Source organism: Centropristis striata, chromosome 24 (assembly GCF_030273125.1).
Source record: "Centropristis striata isolate RG_2023a ecotype Rhode Island chromosome 24, C.striata_1.0, whole genome shotgun sequence".
Taxonomy (NCBI): Eukaryota; Metazoa; Chordata; class Actinopteri; order Perciformes; family Serranidae; genus Centropristis; species Centropristis striata.
The window spans coordinates 22058176-22078376 of record NC_081540.1 but is presented as its reverse complement, the minus strand read 5'-3'; the positions used below and the strand labels follow the sequence as shown (position 1 = coordinate 22078376).

Here is a 20201-nt window from a genome sequence, read left to right as displayed (position 1 = left end):
GTTATTATTATTATTATTATTATTATTATTATTATTATATACTGTAATATACTACTATTATTATTATACCGGCCTTACCGGCCTTATTTATTATTATTATTATTACTATTATTATTATATATTATATGTCATGTTATTTTACTTATAATTACTTTATTTATATTTTTCATTTTCATTTTATATTGTTTATTATCTATTATTACATATTATATTATGTATATTATATACTGCACTATTATTATTATTATTATTATTATTATTATTATTATTATTATTATTATTATATACCGTCTAGTCGCTATAGCATTGTTGCATCATATCACCAGTTTAATTATTACCTTCATCTTGTCAACCATCCTACCAACTGATTTTTCTATTTTTTTTTAACTTCTTAAGTGTCCTTGTTCTATTCTGTGTTTTTTTTCTATTGTTGTTTTTATTTATGCTACCTCAGTATCTTATTCTATTTTATTTTATTGTACTTGAATACCGGACTGCTGTGACAACCGAATTTCCCTTCGGGGATGAATAAAGTAATCTATCTATCTATCTATCTATCTATCTATCTATCTATCTATCTATCTATCTATCTATCTATCTACTACACTGTCTACTGTTATATACATACTATACATATATATACATATATATACACACATACACATATATATACATACATACTAGCACTATACTGAAAAATCAAACACAGTGATGAACTGTGAAAAGCTGTGGATTTCACAGCTATTATTACAGTGTTACGCCATTTACATTAATCAATGGGGGCTTTTACTTTGAAAAGCAATAGCCGGAAGTTACCTCTGAACTCCGCTGCTTCGGTGGATTTGACGTCCAAGACGTGTCTCCTGCAAATGCGACGAGATGAAAGCTAACGCTGGCTACCTTTTAAAAAATCCTATTCTAGGGACATTTCCGCTTCCTTAGTTATCTCGAGAGTTGTCTCCAGTTAGGGAATTACTGCGTCAGTGTTGCAGAGAAGGCTTTTATTGTGACAGGCTTCATCTGCAGAGGGAAGGATTGATCCATGGCAGAATGGATTGAGGTGCGGAAGGAAGCCATGGAGGAGCCAGAGGAGCCTGTGACTTTGTGTTGTTAGCTTCTAGTCCGTAAAATGACTTAATATTAGTTATTAACTGTCCAAAAGTGCGTACGTCTTATTAAAGTGGACTAATGCTATGCTGCGCATGCGCCCTGGATATGTCAGCTGCCCTGCATGTACCTGTCATTAAATAGATCCCAGTCTAATCCAGAGCAGTGGTTTTCACTTTACAGCCAAACTAATATATTAGATCAGGCCCTAATCTACCTAACTGCAATTTTAAATATTTAAATTGTTGATCTGAAACCAGAGTGAAATCAGATTGACTTTGTGAGTTAGTGTAAACTCTGCATGAGTTGCAGACAGTTAAACTGGTAGGTGGTCCCTCTATGGGAGACAGTGCTGGCCGGAGCAGGACTGTTGTAGGTCAGAGATGGGAGGTTCGGTGTCTTGCTGCATCTCTCCTGGAGAGAGTCCCAAAATCCACCGGAGAGAGGTGGAGCTGGAGGAGTGTCCCATCACCACCACGGAGGACGTGAGCGAGGACACTGGGACCTACCTGCAGCACATCAGCGACAGGGAGCTCCCCGATGGTGAGGGGTCACTCATTTCATCATCATTCATTCATTTCATCATCATTCATTCATTTCAACAGATTCTGTGCCTGTTTTAATTCAGCGTAGGGCTGGGCGATATGGACCAAAAGACATATTTAGGCTGAATATTGATAAACGATATATATCCTGATATTTTTAAACACAAAGTGAGAGCAAAGGTTTTTTTAGTCAAAGCCAAAGATGACATGTCACAAGTAGTTTTATTGAAACTGTTTATTTAAATTAACATAAATAGTGTATAACAACGGGAGTAGCTTTTAAAAAAAATCAAAGCCCATAAAGTGCACATTTAAATAAAAAATATCTTAAATGAAAATAGCCTATAAAATAAAATAGGCTAATCCTTTTCAAATTTGAACTATAGCGATATTCGATATGGTCTAATTCCATATCACATTTAAAAATATATTGATGTATTTTTTATATAGATATATCACCCAGCCCTATTTGACAAATAGATTCTGTGCAGATTTTAATTCAGTGTAGGGCTGGGCGATATGGACCAAAAGTCATATCCTGATATATTTAGGCTGAATGTCGATATATGATATATATCCTGATATTTTTTATCACAAAGTGAGAGCAAAGATTTTTTTAGTCAAAGCCAAAGATGACATGTCACAAGTAGTTTTATTGAAACTGTTTCTTTAAGTGAACATAAATGGGAGTACCTTTTAAAAAAAATCAAAGCTCCATAAAGTGCACATTTACATAAAAAAATTATCTTAAATGAAAATAGCCTATAAAATAAAAAAGGGTAATCTTTTTCAAATTTAACTATATTGATGTATGCGATGTAGTCTAATATCACATTTAAAAATATAGCGATATATTTTTATATAGATATATCGCCCAGCCCTATTTGACAAATAGATTCTGTTCAAGTTTTAATTCAGTGTAGGGCTGGGCGATATGGACCTAAAGTCATATCCCAATATATTTAGGCTGAATATCGGTAAACGATATATATCCCAATATTTTTATCGCAAAGTGAGAACAAATGCTCAGTCAAAGTCAAACTCAACTCAACTTTATTTGTAAAGCACTTTAAAACAACAACAGCCGCAACAAAGTGCTGTACATAAACAAACAGAACAAGAGACGATAAAATAAATAAAACAGGAAATAAACACTAAAATAAATAGATTCATTGCTTTTTAAAAGACAATTTAAAAAACAATAAATAAAAGCAAACCATAAAGCACTAAAAACAAGAGCAGAGTCTCATGCGTGGTTAAAAGCCAAGGAATAAACATAGGTTTTAAGATGACTTTTAAAAATGTCAAAAGCCAATGTCAAAGCCAAATATGACATGTCACAAGTAGTTTTATTGAAACTGTTTCTTTAAATGAACATACATACTGTATAACAACAGGAGTACCTTTAAAAAAAAAAAAAAAAAAAATCAAACCTCCATAAAGTGCACATTTACATAAAAAAATTATTTTAAATGAAAATAGCCTATAAAATAAAAAAGGGTAATCTTTTTCAAATTTAACTATATTGATGTATGCGATATGGTCTAATATCACATTTAAAAATATAGCGATATATTTTTATATAGATATATCGGCCAGCCCTATTTGACAAATAGATTCTGTGCACGTTTTAATTCAGTGTAGGGCTGGGCGATATGGACAAAAAGTCATATCCCAATATATTTAGGCTGAATATCGGTAAACGATATATATATCCCAATATTTTTATCGCAAAGTGAGAACAAATGTTCAAATGTCAAAGTCAAATATGACATGTCACAAGTAGTTTTATTGAAACTCTTTCTTTAAGTGAATATGAATACTGTATAACAACGGGAGTACCTTTAAAAAAAAATCAAAACTACATAAAGTGCTCATTTACATAAAAAAAATCTGAAATGGAAGTAGCCTATGAAATAAAATGGGCTAATCCTTTTCAAATTTGAGCTATATCGATATATGCGGTATGGTCTAATTCCATATCAAATAGATTCTGTGCACGTTTTAATTCAGTGTAGGGCTGGGCGATATGGACAAAAAGTCATATCACAATATATTTAGGCTGAATATCGGTAAACGATATATATCCCAATATTTTTATCGCAAAGTGAGAGCAAAGATTTTTTTAGTCAAAGCCAAAGATGACATGTCACAAGTAGTTTTACTGAAACTGTTTCTTTAAATGAACATAAATACTGTATAACAACGGGAGTAGCTTTAAAAAAAAATCAAAATTACATAAAGTGCACATTTACATAAAAAAATATATCTTAAATTAAAATAGCCTACAAAATAAAATAGGCTAATCTTTTTCAAATTTGAGCTATATCGATATATGCGGTATGGTCTAATTCCATATCACATATAGATATATCGCCCAGCCCTATTTGACAAATAGATTCTGTGCACGTTTTAATTCAGCGTAGGGCTGGGCGATATGGACCAAAAGTCATATCCCGATATATTTAAGCTGAATATCAATATACGATATATATCTCGATATTTTTAATCACAAAGTGAGAGCAAAGTTTTTTTTTGTCAAAGTCAAAGCCAAATATGACATGTCACAAGTACTTTATTTAAGTTTATTTAAGTGAGCATAAATACTGTGTAACAACAGGAGTAAGTTTTATTTATTTATTTTTTTAATCAAAGCTCCATAAAGTGCACATTTAAATAAAAAAAATAGCTTCAATAAAAATAGCCTATGAAACAAAATAGGCCAATCTTTTTCTGAATAAATATATTTACATGGGAAAAGAATAACAAACATTACAAAAGCATTAATATTTCAAACTAAATGTGAACTATATTGATATATGCAATATGGTCTAATTCCATATCACATTTAAAAATACATTGATATATTTTTTATAAAGATATATTGCCCATCCCTGTTTGGAAAAATAGAATATGTGCACTTTTTTATTTAGTGCAAAAAAAAAAAGTGTATTCTTTCATGTTGCAGAGCTGGCCCAAGAAGCCAACCCATCAGACCATCCCAGAGCCAGCACCCTCTTCCTCAACAAGTCACAGACAGACGGTCAGTAGTTCTCTGCTAAAGATGTTATTAAAAAAATAAAAAAATATTTCCTCTCTCTCCTAATTTTATGAACTTACTGACTTTTTCCTCTCTATTGCAGTGCGTGAGAAAAGGAAAAGCAACTACCTGAATCACGTAAGTGAAACTAAAACAGAATTTGATCATTTTGCTGCTCCTCAATTTTGTTTTATGTCAGAGAAATAATTATATAAAAATTGCCCTAACTATAAAATCCAACTCAAAACCAAGCAGTAATTGCTCTTAGCACGGTCTGATTTGGATATTTATACTATTTAATACATAAAAACGATAGAAATTATGAGTTTATTTGAAAGGGAAATTATTATCTAGATAGTGATGAAGTAAAAAAAAAGTGAGATAAAATTATATTAAGACTAAAATATAGTATTACTTGATAATATTAGGTCTAAAATATGCAAATCTTTGAATAGATTTGTGAAACACTTTTAAATACATTTATAACAAAATCAATTTGAGAATATTTATTCACTGAAAAGAAAATATAAAAGATGAAAGAAGACAACAACATTGTAGTTACTGCACTCTGATTTTGCATTACTATTAAAACCTTTTACAGCAATGCAGTAACTACATTTTTGGGGTCAAAGGTCAAATAGATGGTCATGATTTTTTAGCTTAAAAATTACATCATCAATGCATCATATTTTTAAAAAGCCTGACCTGCCGATTCCGATTTTTTTATAACTCACAGCATACACCTGCAATGTTTGAATCGTATTATATTGAAAAACAATAACACAGCAGTATTTTTCTTTAACAAATAAAGGAAAAGAGAACTGCAACCATAAATAAAATGGTTTTTGTTCTGTACAACATACAGACAACTCGGGAGGGCATCGATTTTCGAATATTGGAATAGTCATTAAATCATAAAAAATCAAATAATTCATCATATCTGGAAGAAAAAAAGTTGTATTACTGGTGCCTTCCACACGGGGGCAGCGTAGCATTTGATGATACAGCGTGGCGGCTAGATGCCAAACTGTAGAAGAAGAAACAAACGGAGAGGGTTTTCCACGTGCTTGTTGTAAACAAACAGAGATCGCTAAGTGAACACCTGCGCAGCAGCACATACACACTGTACTGCTACAGAGCTAACTGTTAGCCTGTTAGCACATACACACTGTACTGCTACAGAGCTAACTGTTAGCCTGTTAGCACATACACACTGTACTGCTACAGAGCTAACTGTTAGCCTGTTAGCACATACACACTGTACTGCTACAGAGCTAACTGTTAGCCTGTTAGCACATACACACTGTACTGCTACAGAGCTAACTGTTAGCCTGTTAGCACATACACACTGTACTGCTACAGAGCTAACTGTTAGCCTGTTAGCACATACACACTGTACTGCTACAGAGCTAACTGTTAGCCTGTTAGCACATACACACTGTACTGCTACAGAGCTAACTGTTAGCCTGTTAGCACATACACACTGTACTGCTACAGAGCTAACTGTTAGCCTGTTAGCACATACACACTGTACTGCTACAGAGCTAACTGTTAGCCTGTTTGCACATACACACTGTACTGCTACAGAGCTAACTGTTAGCCTGTTTGCACATACACACTGTACTGCTACAGAGCTAGCTGTTAGCCTGTTAGCACATACACACTGTACTGCTACAGAGCTAACTGTTAGCCTGTTAGCACATACACACTGTACTGCTACAGAGCTAACTGTTAGCCTGTTAGCATATACACACTGTACTGCTACAGAGCTAACTGTTAGCCTGTTAGCACATACACACTGTACTGCTACAGAGCTAACTGTTAGCCTATTAGCACATACACACTGTACTGCTACAGAGCTAACTGTAGCTAACTGCCGCTAACGGTCGGCTCTTCTTAACGAGCCGGCCTCCGGCTCGTTAGCGACTCGTTAAGAAGAGTCAGAAGGAGCCGTTGGATTTGTCTCCAGTCGCTTTCTTGAAAAATAGTTGCTAAGGGGGTCTGAAAAGTTGCTGAATTTAGCAACAAAGTTGGGAGCACTGCTTCGCCGGTGGGGGGTTATTATCCAGGTAGATAAGATCGGTTTGCCGTAAAGGAATCTGCCGATCGCCGATCCCGCAAAATTAAGGAAATCGGCCGGCCGATCGATCGATCGGTGCACCCCTAGTTTTTGTAAATATATGCATATTCGAAATGTGATGCCAGCAACACATTTCAAAAGAGTTGTATGAGTTATGATTGGATTGGAAAACCAACATTATAATGCCTGTGACCTTCAATACCTAAGGTGCTACTGCATGAAAAGCCAATCTGATTGTATAAAGCTGGACATACACTGTACAATTTTAGAAATGTTGTTTTTAATTCCAACTCATACTGTACAAATACATTTTTTTTTTAAACATATTTTTATTGCACATTTTGTTAATTTACAAACGGTGAACAACATAGAACAAGAAAGCACATACAAGAAAAATAATAACAATAATGATAGCAATAATTATGATTAAAAAATCAATAAATAAATAACTGGGGAAAGAAAGAGAGAGAGAAAAAAAAAGGGGGGGGGGGGCTTTATAACCACAAAATAAATAAATGAAAAAAAATAAGTAAATAAATATATCCATACATATATCTATACACACACACAGATACATATACATGTCCGTAAAGCTCTAAATGTGTATGCTAAATCAAGATAAAATAAAAACATAAATAAATCTTCAGTTCAGCTCATCATTCCAGCCATCTACTTTTCAATATCATTTTTCTCAAGGAAAATACAGAAAACCTTCCAGATTTGTGTACAAGTAAATTGATTGAGTTTTTATATTAAACGTTTGCAATTTTCAAGCAACAAAGAAACAGTTGGTAGAAGTTTTTTTTTTGCTTGCGGAGGTCAGTTCAAAAATAATGCTGACAAGGCAGAAACATGCAGGGGAGAAAAAAAAGTAAAGCTTTGGGAATTAACAAGAGTGTCCTCAGTTCCTAAACGCTAACTGGGCGTAGTTTAAGTCAGTAGTTCTCAACCTTTTTGAGTCGCGACCCCCAATTTAACATGCATGTTGTCCGCGACCCTCGCTCACTGAACACAATCTCACACACACAGTTCAGATCACCCAAAAAAGAAAAAATTACCTAAAAAAGGAAACAAAATGACCAAAAAAGACAGAAAATGACCAAAAAAAGACAGAAAATGACCAAAAAAGACACAAAATGACTAAAAAAAGACACAAAGTGACCAAAAAAAGACACAAATTGACCACAAAGTGATAAAAAAAGACACAAAATTACCAAAAAAATACACAAAATTACCAAAAAAGACACAAATTGACCACAAAATGATCAAAAAAACACACAAAATTACCAAAAAACACACAAAATAACCCAAAAAAAGACATTAGGTGACCAAAAAGACTAAAACACATTAACACATGAACACTTTAACACAGTGGAGACAGAGCTGACTTCCAAAATGATTTGGCGACCCCCAGAAACCATCTCGCGACCCCAATTGGGGTCCCGACCCCAAGGTTGAGAATAGCTGCTTTAAAGAACATTAGATATATTGTTTTTTGTACATTTTACCATTGAACGTATGTTATTGCACTCTGTTTTATTGAGGTATTACGCAGATTGAGGAAAATATGGTCAATAATTTGAGCCAGAATTTAATAGCATTAACAATATCTAAATAATTATGTTTCACTCTGGTATATCTCCGGTCCTGTTCATTATTATCTCCCCTGTGGCAGATGTCCCCGGGGCTCCTGACAAAGAAATACAGTTCCTGCTCAACAATTTTCATTGACGATAGCACAGTCAGTCAACCCAACCTCAAGAGCACCATCAAGTGGTAAGTACCTCTGTCCCCGAAATACCGTATTTTCCGGACTATAAGTCACTCCGGAGTACAAGTCGCACCAGCCATAAAATGCATAATAAAGAAGGAAAAAACATATATAAGTCGCACTGGAGTATAAGTCGCATTTTTGGGGGAAATTTATTTGATAAAATCCAACACCAAGAACAGGCATGTCATCTTGAAAGGCAATTTAAAATAAAAATAGAATAGAGGCAACAACAGGCTGAATAATTGTACAGTATGCTTACGTTACATGACACGACTGAGAACGTGCCTGGTATGTTAACATAACATATTAAGAGTTATTCAGATAACTATAGCATAAATAACATGCTAAGAAGTTTACCAAACCATCCGTGTCACTCCAAATAACTCAAATCCAATGAAATCTTCATCCTCGGTGTCACTTTTAAACAACTCCGCTAACTCCGGAGGTAGAAGATGCGGCGCTTCTTCTTCTTCTACGTCGCTTACGTCAGACTCATCCTCATACTCGGCCTAGAGCGCCCTCTGGTGGTTTAGTGTGAAAATAACATGTGAAATGATATACCGGTAATAATGTGTTAATAATTTCACACATAAGTCGCTCCAGAGTATAAGTCGCACCCCCGGCCAAACTATGAAAAAAACTGCGACTTATCGTCCGAAAAATACGGTAGTTTTCTACTAGGGAACAGTTTAGGTATTTGTGTTTCACTTACCGAAAGATATTTTCATTTAAACCATTTTACTGAAAACTATCAAGGTAACATGTGGTTAGCACTGCTCTATAGTTTCAGTAAGGAGTGTTAATATTATTTTGAGGTCGAAGAATTAAGGCATTTGTCTAGAGCTGCAACAATTATTCGATTTATCGAACAATAAGCGATTATTAAATTAATCGTCAACTGGCTTGGTTTCAGCAGTTTTATTAAAGACAATAAGTCCAAATTCTCTGATTTCAGCTTCTTTAATGAGAATATTTCTGGTTCCTTTATGACAATAAACTGAATATCTCTTCGGTTTGTGGACAAAACAAGAGATTTGAGGATGTTATCTTGTATTTTGGCAAACACTGATTGATATTTTTCAACATTTTATTAACCAAATAACTTATCGATTAATCTTTAAATAATTGACAGATTAATCGATAATGAAATAATCGTTAGTTGCAGCCCTAATTTGTCCTTCACTACCCAAAACATTTTTATTTCATCTTTTCTGCTGCAAGCTAACACGTTTACGAGTGGTTAGCATGGTCCTATGGTTTCAGCTGTCCTTCATTGCTCAAAACATTTTCTTTTAAACTTTTCTGCTGCAAGCTAACACGCTCCCATGCTAACCCGAGGTTAGCACCATCCTTTCATTTCAGTTGTCCTTAATTACTCAAAACATTTTCATTTCTGCTGCAAGCTAACACGCTAACCCGTAGTTAGCACGGTCCTATCGTTTCAATTCGACTTCATTGCCCAAAACATTTTTATTTATACTTTTCTGCTGCAAGCTAACACGCTAACCCGTGGTTAGCGCTGTCCTTTCATTTTAGTTGTCCTTCATTGCTCGAAACATTTTTATTTATACTTTTCTGCTACAACAAGCTAACACACTAACCCTAGGTTAGCATGGTCCTTTTGTTGTGTATTAATTTGAAGATGTATTAAAATATCTGACATATAGCAGTTTAAACATGCGTCACATATGGTTTGACAAACACAGAAATCTGACCAACAGTCACAGTCTCTTTACAGGAAACTCCTGCTTGATTAACATATGAGCAGCTCTAATTTAGGAAATCCCACTGCACCATTTGGAACAATAACAGGAAAGCAAGAGACCTGACACACGAACATTAGGTATAAAGTGACAGAAATACGAAAACTGCACAGTTGCTGTTCGAACCAAGGACCTTTTGTTTTGTTTGTGTGTCTTGAATTTTGTATCTGTTTTGTGATACTTGTCAATAAATCCCGCACAGGGCTGTCTTTTTGGAAACTCTTGTTGTCTCGTAAGATTTTCCACTACATAAATGGCGAGCCAGCCAGAAGTGTCCTTCATCACTCCAAACATTTTCATTTCTGCTGCAAGCTAACACGCTAACCTGTAGTTAGCACGGTTCTATGGTTTCAGTTGTCCTTCATTGCTCAAAACAGTTTTATTTATACTTTTCTGCTAAAACAAGCTAACACGCTAACCCGACGTTTGCATGGTCACTTCATTTCAGTTGTCCTTCATTACTCCAAACATTTTTATTTCTGCTGCAAGCTAACACGCTAACCCGTAGTTAGCATGGTCCTATGGTTTCAGTTCTACTTCATTGCTCAAAACATTTTTATTTATACTTTTCTGCCACAACAAGCTAACACGCTAACCCGAGGTTTGCATGGTCCTTTCATTTCAGTTGTCCTTCATTACTTCAAACATTTTTATTTCTGCTGCAAGCTAATACGCTAACCCGTAGTTAGCACGTTTTATGGTTTCAGTTGTCCTTCATCACTCAAACATCTTCATTTATACTTTTCTGCTGCAAGCTAACACGCTAACCCGTAGTTAGCATGGTCCTATGGTTTCAGTTAGGAGTGCTCACAAATCAAATGAGTAACTTTTCTGAATTGCAGACAAAATATCAAGATGCAATGCTAGTTGAAAAAGACAGCCCATAAAGTCACAGAGGAAGAAAGACATGACATGCATGATGCAACACAGGAGCTCTTTTTGGTGCAAATGAACAAAATCACAGCAAGTGGTTCACTTTTTGTCTGTGTCGGTTTCTTTTTGTTGCAGCGTTGCATTGGCCATATACTATCACATAAAAAACAGGTAGGAAAAGTTTGAAATATTTTCAATGATTTCACCTTAGATAGGTGTTGTGTTGGTTTCCTTGTGTCCAGTATTTATGCATTTAGTTATATAACAAATTAATATGTGAATATGGTTGATTTAGGGTTTATGAATCTTTGTAATCATAAGAGAAACATTTTGGGGGTAGCCAGTTAGTCAGTCAGTTAATGATAGATAGATAGATAGATAGATAGATAGTGTGTTAGTTAGCTTGAAGTTATTTAAATCCTTTGGCTCATGTCTAGCTTGCAGTGCAGTCTAAAGTGAGAAAGTGAAACAAAACTGTTAGGGTCATTTTGTACAATGGTAGAAAAATCATATATTATGCATATTTAACATTGTCTTCCTAATGTTCTGCTCCTGCAGAGACTCAAACCGCTCGCTGGATATATTCGATGAGAAGAAGCACCCTTTGACGGTGAGTTGAAGCATCTGCTTACATGAAGAAGTGATATAATCTGTCCGCTCTGTGCCTATTGACCGATGATGGTGATGACTCTCTGCCCCGACAGCGAGAAAAGGTACCAGACGACTACTCTGTGGTCGACCCAGAACACAAGCTCATCTACCGCTTCATACGAACGCTCTTCAGCTCTGCACAGCTCACTGCTGAGTGCGCCATCGTCACTTTGGTGAGTTTATAACAACGGATTAAGACGCTCTTATCTGTGACATCATTATGTGTATGTATCCTGTGTGAACTGATGGTTGTGTGCAAGAAATGTTTATAAAGATTTTAAGTTGTTTTGGAGGGATGTACTATTTGGGCTCTTCAACAAAAATAAAGAAAAACTCAACGAAATATTTATTATAAACCTGATCATACTGATGGCGAAATTTCATATTCATAAATGCAAATTTGCTAGAAGAAAATCATCTTTTGTTGCCTTTCACCATGAGATCAGGCAGTACATCACCTCCATTAAATTGTCCAATAACCAAAAAGCTATCAAAACAGTTGATATTTGTGAACTACTAAATATATTATTGTAAGCCCTTCCCCCCGGCGTAGATTATACATGTGAAATTCTTTTGTAATGAATTGTATGTTTTTGATGTTTGTGAAACAAAGTTATAATAAAAAAAATAAATAAAAACTGATGGTTGTGTGCTGTGTTAGGTTTACCTGGAAAGGCTGTTGACGTACGCTGAGATGGACATCTGTCCATGCAACTGGAAGCGGATTGTTCTTGGTGCCATCCTGCTGGCCTCCAAGGTCTGGGACGATCAGGCGGTGTGGAACGTCGACTACTGCCAGATCCTCAAAGACATCACAGTAGAGGACATGTGAGTGTTAGCCTTCATCCATGGAATTACTATTCATGAACAAAAATCAAATAAGTTGCTTCATTGCTCCAAACATTTTCATTTCTGCTGCAACAAGCTAGCACACTAACCCGAGGTTAGCATGGTTCCTTCATTTCAGTTGTCCTTCATTACTCCAAACATTTTCATTTCTGCTGTAAGCTAACACGCCAACCCATAGTTAGCATGGTTCTATGGTTTCAGTTGTCCTTCATTGCTCCAAACATTTTCATTTCTGCTACAAGCTAACACGCCAACCCGTAGTTAGCATGGTTCTATGGTTTCAGTTGTACTTCATCGTTCCAAACATTTTCATTTCTGCTGCAAGCTAACACGCCAACCCGTAGTTAGCATGGTTCTATGGTTTCAGTTCTACTTCATTGCTCCAAACATTTTCATTTCTGCTGCAAGCCAGCACGCTAACCCGTAGTTAGCATGGTTCTATGGTTTCAGTTCTACTTCATTGCTCCAAACATTTTCATTTCTGCTGCAAGCTAACACACTAACCCGTAGTTAGCACAGTTCTATGGTTTCAGTGTTCCTTCATTGCTTAAAACATTTTTATTTATACTTTTCTGCTGCAACAAGCTAACACACTAACCCGAGGTTAGCATGGTCCCTTCATTTCAGTTGTCGTTCATTACTCCAAACATTTTCATTTCTGCTACAAGCTAACACGCCAACCCGTAGTTAACATGGTTCTATGGTTTCAGTTCTACTTCATTGCTCCAAACATTTTCATTTCTGCTACAAGCTAACACGCCAACCCGTAGTTAGCATGGTTCTATGGTTTCAGTTCTACTTCATTGCTCAAAACGTTTTTATTTAGATTTTCTGCTGCAAGCTAACACGCTAACGCGTGGTTAGCGTTGTCCTTTCATTTCAGTTGTCCTTCATTGCTCCAAACATGAAGGACAAACATGGTTGGTGGAGACATAAAACCACAAAACGGTGGTTCTGCTTTCATAAAGAATGTCTCATTCTCTGACCACCTGCCTCCTTTGTTCCCTGTTCTAAAGGAACGAGATGGAGCGTCACTTCCTGGAGCTGCTCCAGTTCAACATTAACGTCCCAGCCAGCGTCTACGCCAAGTATTACTTTGACCTTCGCTCACTTGCTGACGACAACAACCTCAGTTTCCCTCTGGAGCCGCTGAGCAACAAGAGGGCACAGAAACTGGAGGTGAGTACGTCCAAGGCTGCAGTGAAATCTGGCACCCTCAGTAGAGCGTTGGTCCAGTAACCGGAAGGTCGGTGGTTCGATCCCTGACCATGGCAGTCTACATGTCGAAGTATCCTTGAGCAAGATACTGAACCCTAAATTGCTCCTGATGCTGCGTTCATTGGTGTGTGAATGAATTCCCAATGGTGGCAGAGACACAAAATAATCAAAAAAGACACAAAATGACCAAAAAGACACAAAATTACTAAAAAAAGACACAAAATGACAAAAAAAGACACTCAAAGACACAACATGACTAAAAAAAGATACAAAATGACAAAAAAAGGCACAAAATGACCAAAAAAGACACAAAATGACAAAAAAAAGACACAAAATGACTAAAAAAAGACACACAAAGACACAACATGACTAAAAAAAGACACAAAATGACTAAAAAAAGACACAAAATGACCAAAAGAGAGGCAAAATTACCAAAAAAGACACAAAATGACTAAAAAAGACACAAAATGACCAAAAAAAGACACAAAATGACTAAAAAAAGACACAAAATGACAAAAAAAGACACTCAAAGACACAACATGACTAAAAAAAGACACAAAATGACTAAAAAAAGGCACAAAATGACAAAAAAAAGGCACAAAATGACCAAAAAAGACACAAAATTACCAAAAGAGACACAAAATGACTAAAAAAAGACACAAAATGACTAAAAAAAGACACACAAAGACACAACATGACTTAAAAAAAGACACAAAATGACTAAAAAAAGACACAAAATGACCAAAAGAGAGACAAAATTACCAAAAAAGACACAAAATGACCAAAAGAGACACAAAATGACCAAAAAGACACAAAATGACTAAAAAAAGACACAAAATGACCAAAAGAGACACAAAATGACTAAAAAAAGACACACAAAGACACAACATGACTAAAAAATGACACAACATGACCAAAAAAAGACACAAAATGATCAAAAAGACACAAAATTACTAAAAAAAGACACACAAAGACACAACATGACTAAAAAAAGACACAAAATGACCAAAAGAGAGACAAAATTACCAAAAAAGACACAAAATGACTAAAAAAAGACACAAAAAAATCAAAAAAGACACAAAATAATCAAAAAAGACACAAAATGACCAAAAAAGACACAAAATGACCAAAAGAGACACAAAATGACCAAAAAGACACAAAATTACTAAAAAAGACACAAAATTACTAAAAAAAGACACACAAAGACACAACATAACTAAAAAAAGACACAAAATGACTAAAAAAAGGCACAAAATGACCAAAAAAAGGCACAAAATGACCAAAAAAGACACAAATGACTAAAAAAAGACACAAAATTACCAAAAGAGACACAAAATGACTAAAAAAAGACACAAAATGACTAAAAAAAGACACACAAAGACACAACATGACTAAAAAAAGACACAAAATGACTAAAAAAAGACACAAAATGACCAAAAGAGAGACAAAATTACCAAAAAAGACACAAAATGACCAAAAAAAGACACAAAATGACTAAAAAAAGACACAAAATAATCAAAAGAGACACAAAATGACTAAAAAAAGACACAACATGACTAAAAAATGACACAACATGACCAAAAAAAGACACAAAATGATCAAAAAGACACAAAATTACTAAAAAAAGACACACAAAGACACAACATGACTAAAAAAAGACACAAAATGACAAAAAAAGACACAAAATTACCAAAAAAGACACAAAATTACCAAAAAAGACACAAAATGATCAAAAAAGACACTGCCACCAGTATGAATGTGTGTGTGATTGGGTGGATGAGCATAGTGTGTAGTGTAAAGCGTTTTGGATAAAAGCGTTATATAATGCTGCGTTCGATTGCACTCGGAACTCAGAGTTGGAAATTCCGACTTCCGTGGTAAATGCGATTCATTGCTCAACTTGGAAAACCTGGCCGGCCACAGCAAACTGATGTTTGTTTGGATGTATTTCGAGCATTTAAACATTATTCTGGGGAAGAACAACAGCTACCTGGTACAACAGACAGTTAAATGGCTGTGTCCTCTCTGGCTGGAATTGTGGTCTGCAAATACTTAAGAGACAAAAATATAATTAAATCTTATCAATTTCCTGGATTTAATGAAAACAAATGCAGCATTACACCTTATAGACTAATGTAGTTTAAATATGAGGAAAAATTATATTTTTTACACTTTTAGTGTGCTTTTTCATCCCTACTACACTCACACAAACTCTTTAATTAACAGAGTGGGAGTGCAATTACCACTACAAAGTAACCCTACACTTTTAGTAACACAAATGCTAAATTAAACGACACATAACAGACTAAATGTTGAAGATAAAGTCACTGTTTTCCACGTATTTCCGACCTACTCGGGCTGCTTGGATCCTACCTGAATTCCCGAGTCGGAATCCCGAGTTCAAGGGCCGTTCTGTTGCACTTTTCCGACTCGAAAATTACCAAAAAAGACACAAAATGACTAAAAAAAAGACACAAAATGATTAAAAAAAGACAAAATAACAAAAAAAAGACACAAAATGACTAAAAAAGACACACAAAGACACAACATGACCAAAAAAGACACAAAATGGTCAAAAAAGACACAAAATGACTAAAAAAAGACACAAAATGACAAAAAAGAGAGACAAAATTACCAAAAAAGACACAAAATGACTAAAAAAAAGACACAAAATGATTAAAAAAAGACAAAATAACAAAAAAAAGACACAAAATGACTAAAAAAGACACACAAAGACACAACATGACCAAAAAAGACACAAAATGGTCAAAAAAGACACAAAATGACTAAAAAAAGACACAAAATGACAAAAAAGAGAGACAAAATTACCAAAAAAGACACAAAATGACTAAAAAAAAGACACAAAATGACCAAAAAAAGACACAAAATGACAGGTTGGATCTGTCCGAGTTCCGAGTGCAATCGAACGCAGCATAAGTACGTCATTCACAAGGTGAAAGTATAATTTCAGCGTCTATTTTACTACAATATTTGCAAATTAATCTTACCCCTTTTCATTTCACTGCAACCGTTGTGTAAATTTGTGTCATTAAACATTGTAGAGAAAGGGAGAAAACAACCATTCACCCTCAGCCCACTATTGACATATCAATGAGAAATCTCAGCCAATCACGTAGCAGCTTGGCTAAAAGTCGGAATCCCGAGTTCAAGGGTTTGAGTTTGAGATTGAGTTTATTTATTTAAAACAGGGACAATACATATTAATGAACATATACATGTAAATATGCAAGATTATAGCCAACAGCTAATTTCCATCTTTAGTCCCTTTGGAAGGTCCATGACAATACCATAACAATAACAATAAAATCAATAAAACATCGATAACAACAAGTTGGCAGATTGGCCTTCATGGCCAGAATGAGCAGGAGGAGAGAAAACACAATAGAACAGAAGAGAAAAAGAAAAGCAAGAACAATGAAAAGTATAGTGGATCATGGAACATACAGGCCAGGGGTCAGGGGTCAGGGGTCAGGGGTCAGGGGACCAAACGTATTTCACTAGTGTTAAACGCTATGTTTATTATATCAAAGGGTTGATTAAAGTGCAGAGTGCTGAAGTGTTAAAGTGTTTTAGGTGTGTAATTATATTGCAGATTGCCCGATTGCACAGTAAATATAAAGTGCTATTTTAAATGCACAATAAGCAATACACATTACATTTATTAAATACCAGCAATGGTAATTTTATGATATTGGGAGTACCCATTTTTAAGAATATAAAGTGCATCTTGCCTTGCACGTAGCCCTAATACCTAAAAAGTAAGATATTAATGGGGAAGAGGGAGTATAGTAATCATAATAAAGCAGTGATGTTTATGTAGTGATGTTAAGGGCCGTTCTATTGCACTTTTTTCCGACTCGGAGGTCGGATCTTTCCGAGTTCCGAGTGCAATCGAACGCAGCATAAGTGCAATCCATTTACCGTTTGTTTGGTTGGTGAGTTTGTAACAGTTTTGTGGTGATGTTTCTGCCTCCAGGCCATCTCCAGGCTGTGCGAGGACAAGTACAAGGACCTGAGAAAATCAGCCATGAGGAAGTCCGTCAGTGTGGACAACCTGGTGGGCATCAAGAACTCCCAGGCCGTGCTGTCTTAAGACCGCCACGGAGGACGCGGTGCAACACTGAAGGAGTCGGACAGCATTCGCCAAGAAATAGATCACGATTATTATCAATAACTGAAAAGTTCTATTACATAATGTTAAATGTTGAGGAACAAAAGAGCAGAAGTTTACTTTACAATATCTTTAAAGTATAATGAATCCAGTCTCTATGTGTTCATAACAAAGAACTTCAGCCATCTGCCTTTAAAGCATGATCATTGGTGAAATATTTTGCACACTTGTCAATTTGTTTTTTAATGGATGTGTAACTTTGGATGGACTCAGCATGAAAAATGCTTCCTGACATCACACAAACTGAGGACCTCATCTTTTATTTTTTTCTTCACATCAGCCGATCTTCTAAGGAGTCACTTCTCCAGCTTTGGCTTCTTCTCTCCACCAGCCGTGTCCCCTCACCTTTCTTCACAAGATGACAAACTGTCTCGAACTACCCTGTGGTGTAGTTCTGTACATGGACAAAGAGTAGACTTTGTTTTGCTTACTATGTAGGCCCTTATAGCTGTGAAATGTACAAGACTTTATTTAATTCAAATAAATTTCAGTCGCTGTTTAAAGTCGAGGCTTAGATGGGAAATGTGTCATGGTGGTTTTTGTTTGAATAAGACAATCTAAGAAAATCTAAAAAAAGTCTCTCCAGCTGTGGCCAAGGAGGTAGACCAAGCGTCCACTTATCAAAATGTTGGGTGTTCAATTCATAACCCCTGTCGTTTCACCCATTTAAGGCGGGAAAGCATTACCGCATTTCTACCATTAAAACCGGGGGCGCTGTTGCGTCATTCTACCATTAAAGCTGGGAAAGCGGATACGTCGTTTTGTAGTATTTGTAGTTTTTTTTCCATCTATTTTCGGTCTCTTGGCCAATGAAATGCATCAGAATACATGCGGGAGTGTTGCAATGCAACATGGGACTTTTCCAGAACTTTGAAATCATCACCAAAAAAAGACACAAAATGACTAAAAAAAGACACAAAATGACCAAAAGAGAGACAAAATTACCCAAAAAGACACAAAATGACTAAAAAAAGACACAAAAAAGGCACAAAATGACTAAAAAAAGACACAAAATGACTAAAAAAAGACACAAAATGACTAAAAAAAGACACAAAATGACTAAAAAAGACACAACATGACTAAAAAAGACACAAAATGACTAAAAAAAGACACAAAATGACTAAAAAAAGACAATATGACTAAAAAAAGACAAAAAAAAGACACTGACTAAAAAAAGACACAAAATAACCAAAAAAAGACACAAAATGACTAAAAAAAGACACAAAATGACTAAAAAAGAAACACAAAGACACAACATGACTAAAAAAGACACAACATGACTAAAAAAAAGACACATGAGTATAAAAATACACAACATGACCAAAAAAAGACACAAAATGATCAAAAAAGACACAAAATGACTAAAAGAGACACAGAATGACACAAAATGACTAAAAAAAGACACAAAAATGACTAAAAAAGACACAAAATGACTAAAAAAAGACACACAAAGACACAACATGACTAGAAAAAGACACAACATGACTAAAAAAAAGACACAAAATGACCAAAAAAGACACAAAATGACTAAAAAAAGACACAAAATGACCAAAAAAGACTTTGTTTTGCTTACTATGTAGGCCGTTATAGCTGTGAAATGTACAAGACTTTATTTAATTCAAATAAATTTCAGTCGCTGTTTAAAGTCGAGGCTTAGATGGGAAATGTGTCATGGTGGTTTTTGTTTGAATAAGACAATCTAAGAAAATCTAAAAAAAGTCTCTCCAGCTGTGGCCAAGGAGGTAGACCAAGCGTCCACTTATCAAAATGTTGGGTGTTCAATTCATAACCCCTGTCGTTTCACCCATTTAAGGCGGGAAAGCATTACCGCGTTTCTACCATTAAAACCGGGGGCGCTGTTGCGTTATTCTACCATTAAAGCTGGGAAAGTGGATACGTCGTTTTGTAGTATTTGTAGTTTTTTTTCCATCTATTTTCGGTCTCTTGGCCAATGAAATGCATCAGAATACATGCGGGAGTGTTGCAATGCAACATGGGACTTTTCCAGAACTTTGAAATCATCACCAAAAAAAGACACAAAATGACTAAAAAAAGACACAAAATGACCAAAAGAGAGACAAAATGACCCAAAAAGACACAAAATGACTA

The 20201-nt window shown here is 35.3% G+C and overlaps 1 protein-coding gene across 1 annotated transcript; it reads left to right on the top strand.

Moving 5' to 3' along the window:
* Window positions 1-822: 822 nt before the first annotated feature.
* Window positions 823-18615, top strand: LOC131962651 (cyclin-Y-like protein 1). Its single transcript, XM_059327628.1, has 10 exons — window positions 823-1650; window positions 4621-4695; window positions 4796-4830; window positions 8448-8548; window positions 11318-11353; window positions 11741-11792; window positions 11887-12006; window positions 12495-12661; window positions 13699-13861; window positions 17898-18615. Exons 1-10 carry the CDS (start codon window positions 1491-1493, stop codon window positions 18012-18014), a joined length of 1026 nt encoding a protein of 341 aa, XP_059183611.1. The 5' UTR covers window positions 823-1490; the 3' UTR covers window positions 18015-18615.
* Window positions 18616-20201: the final 1586 nt, after the last annotated feature.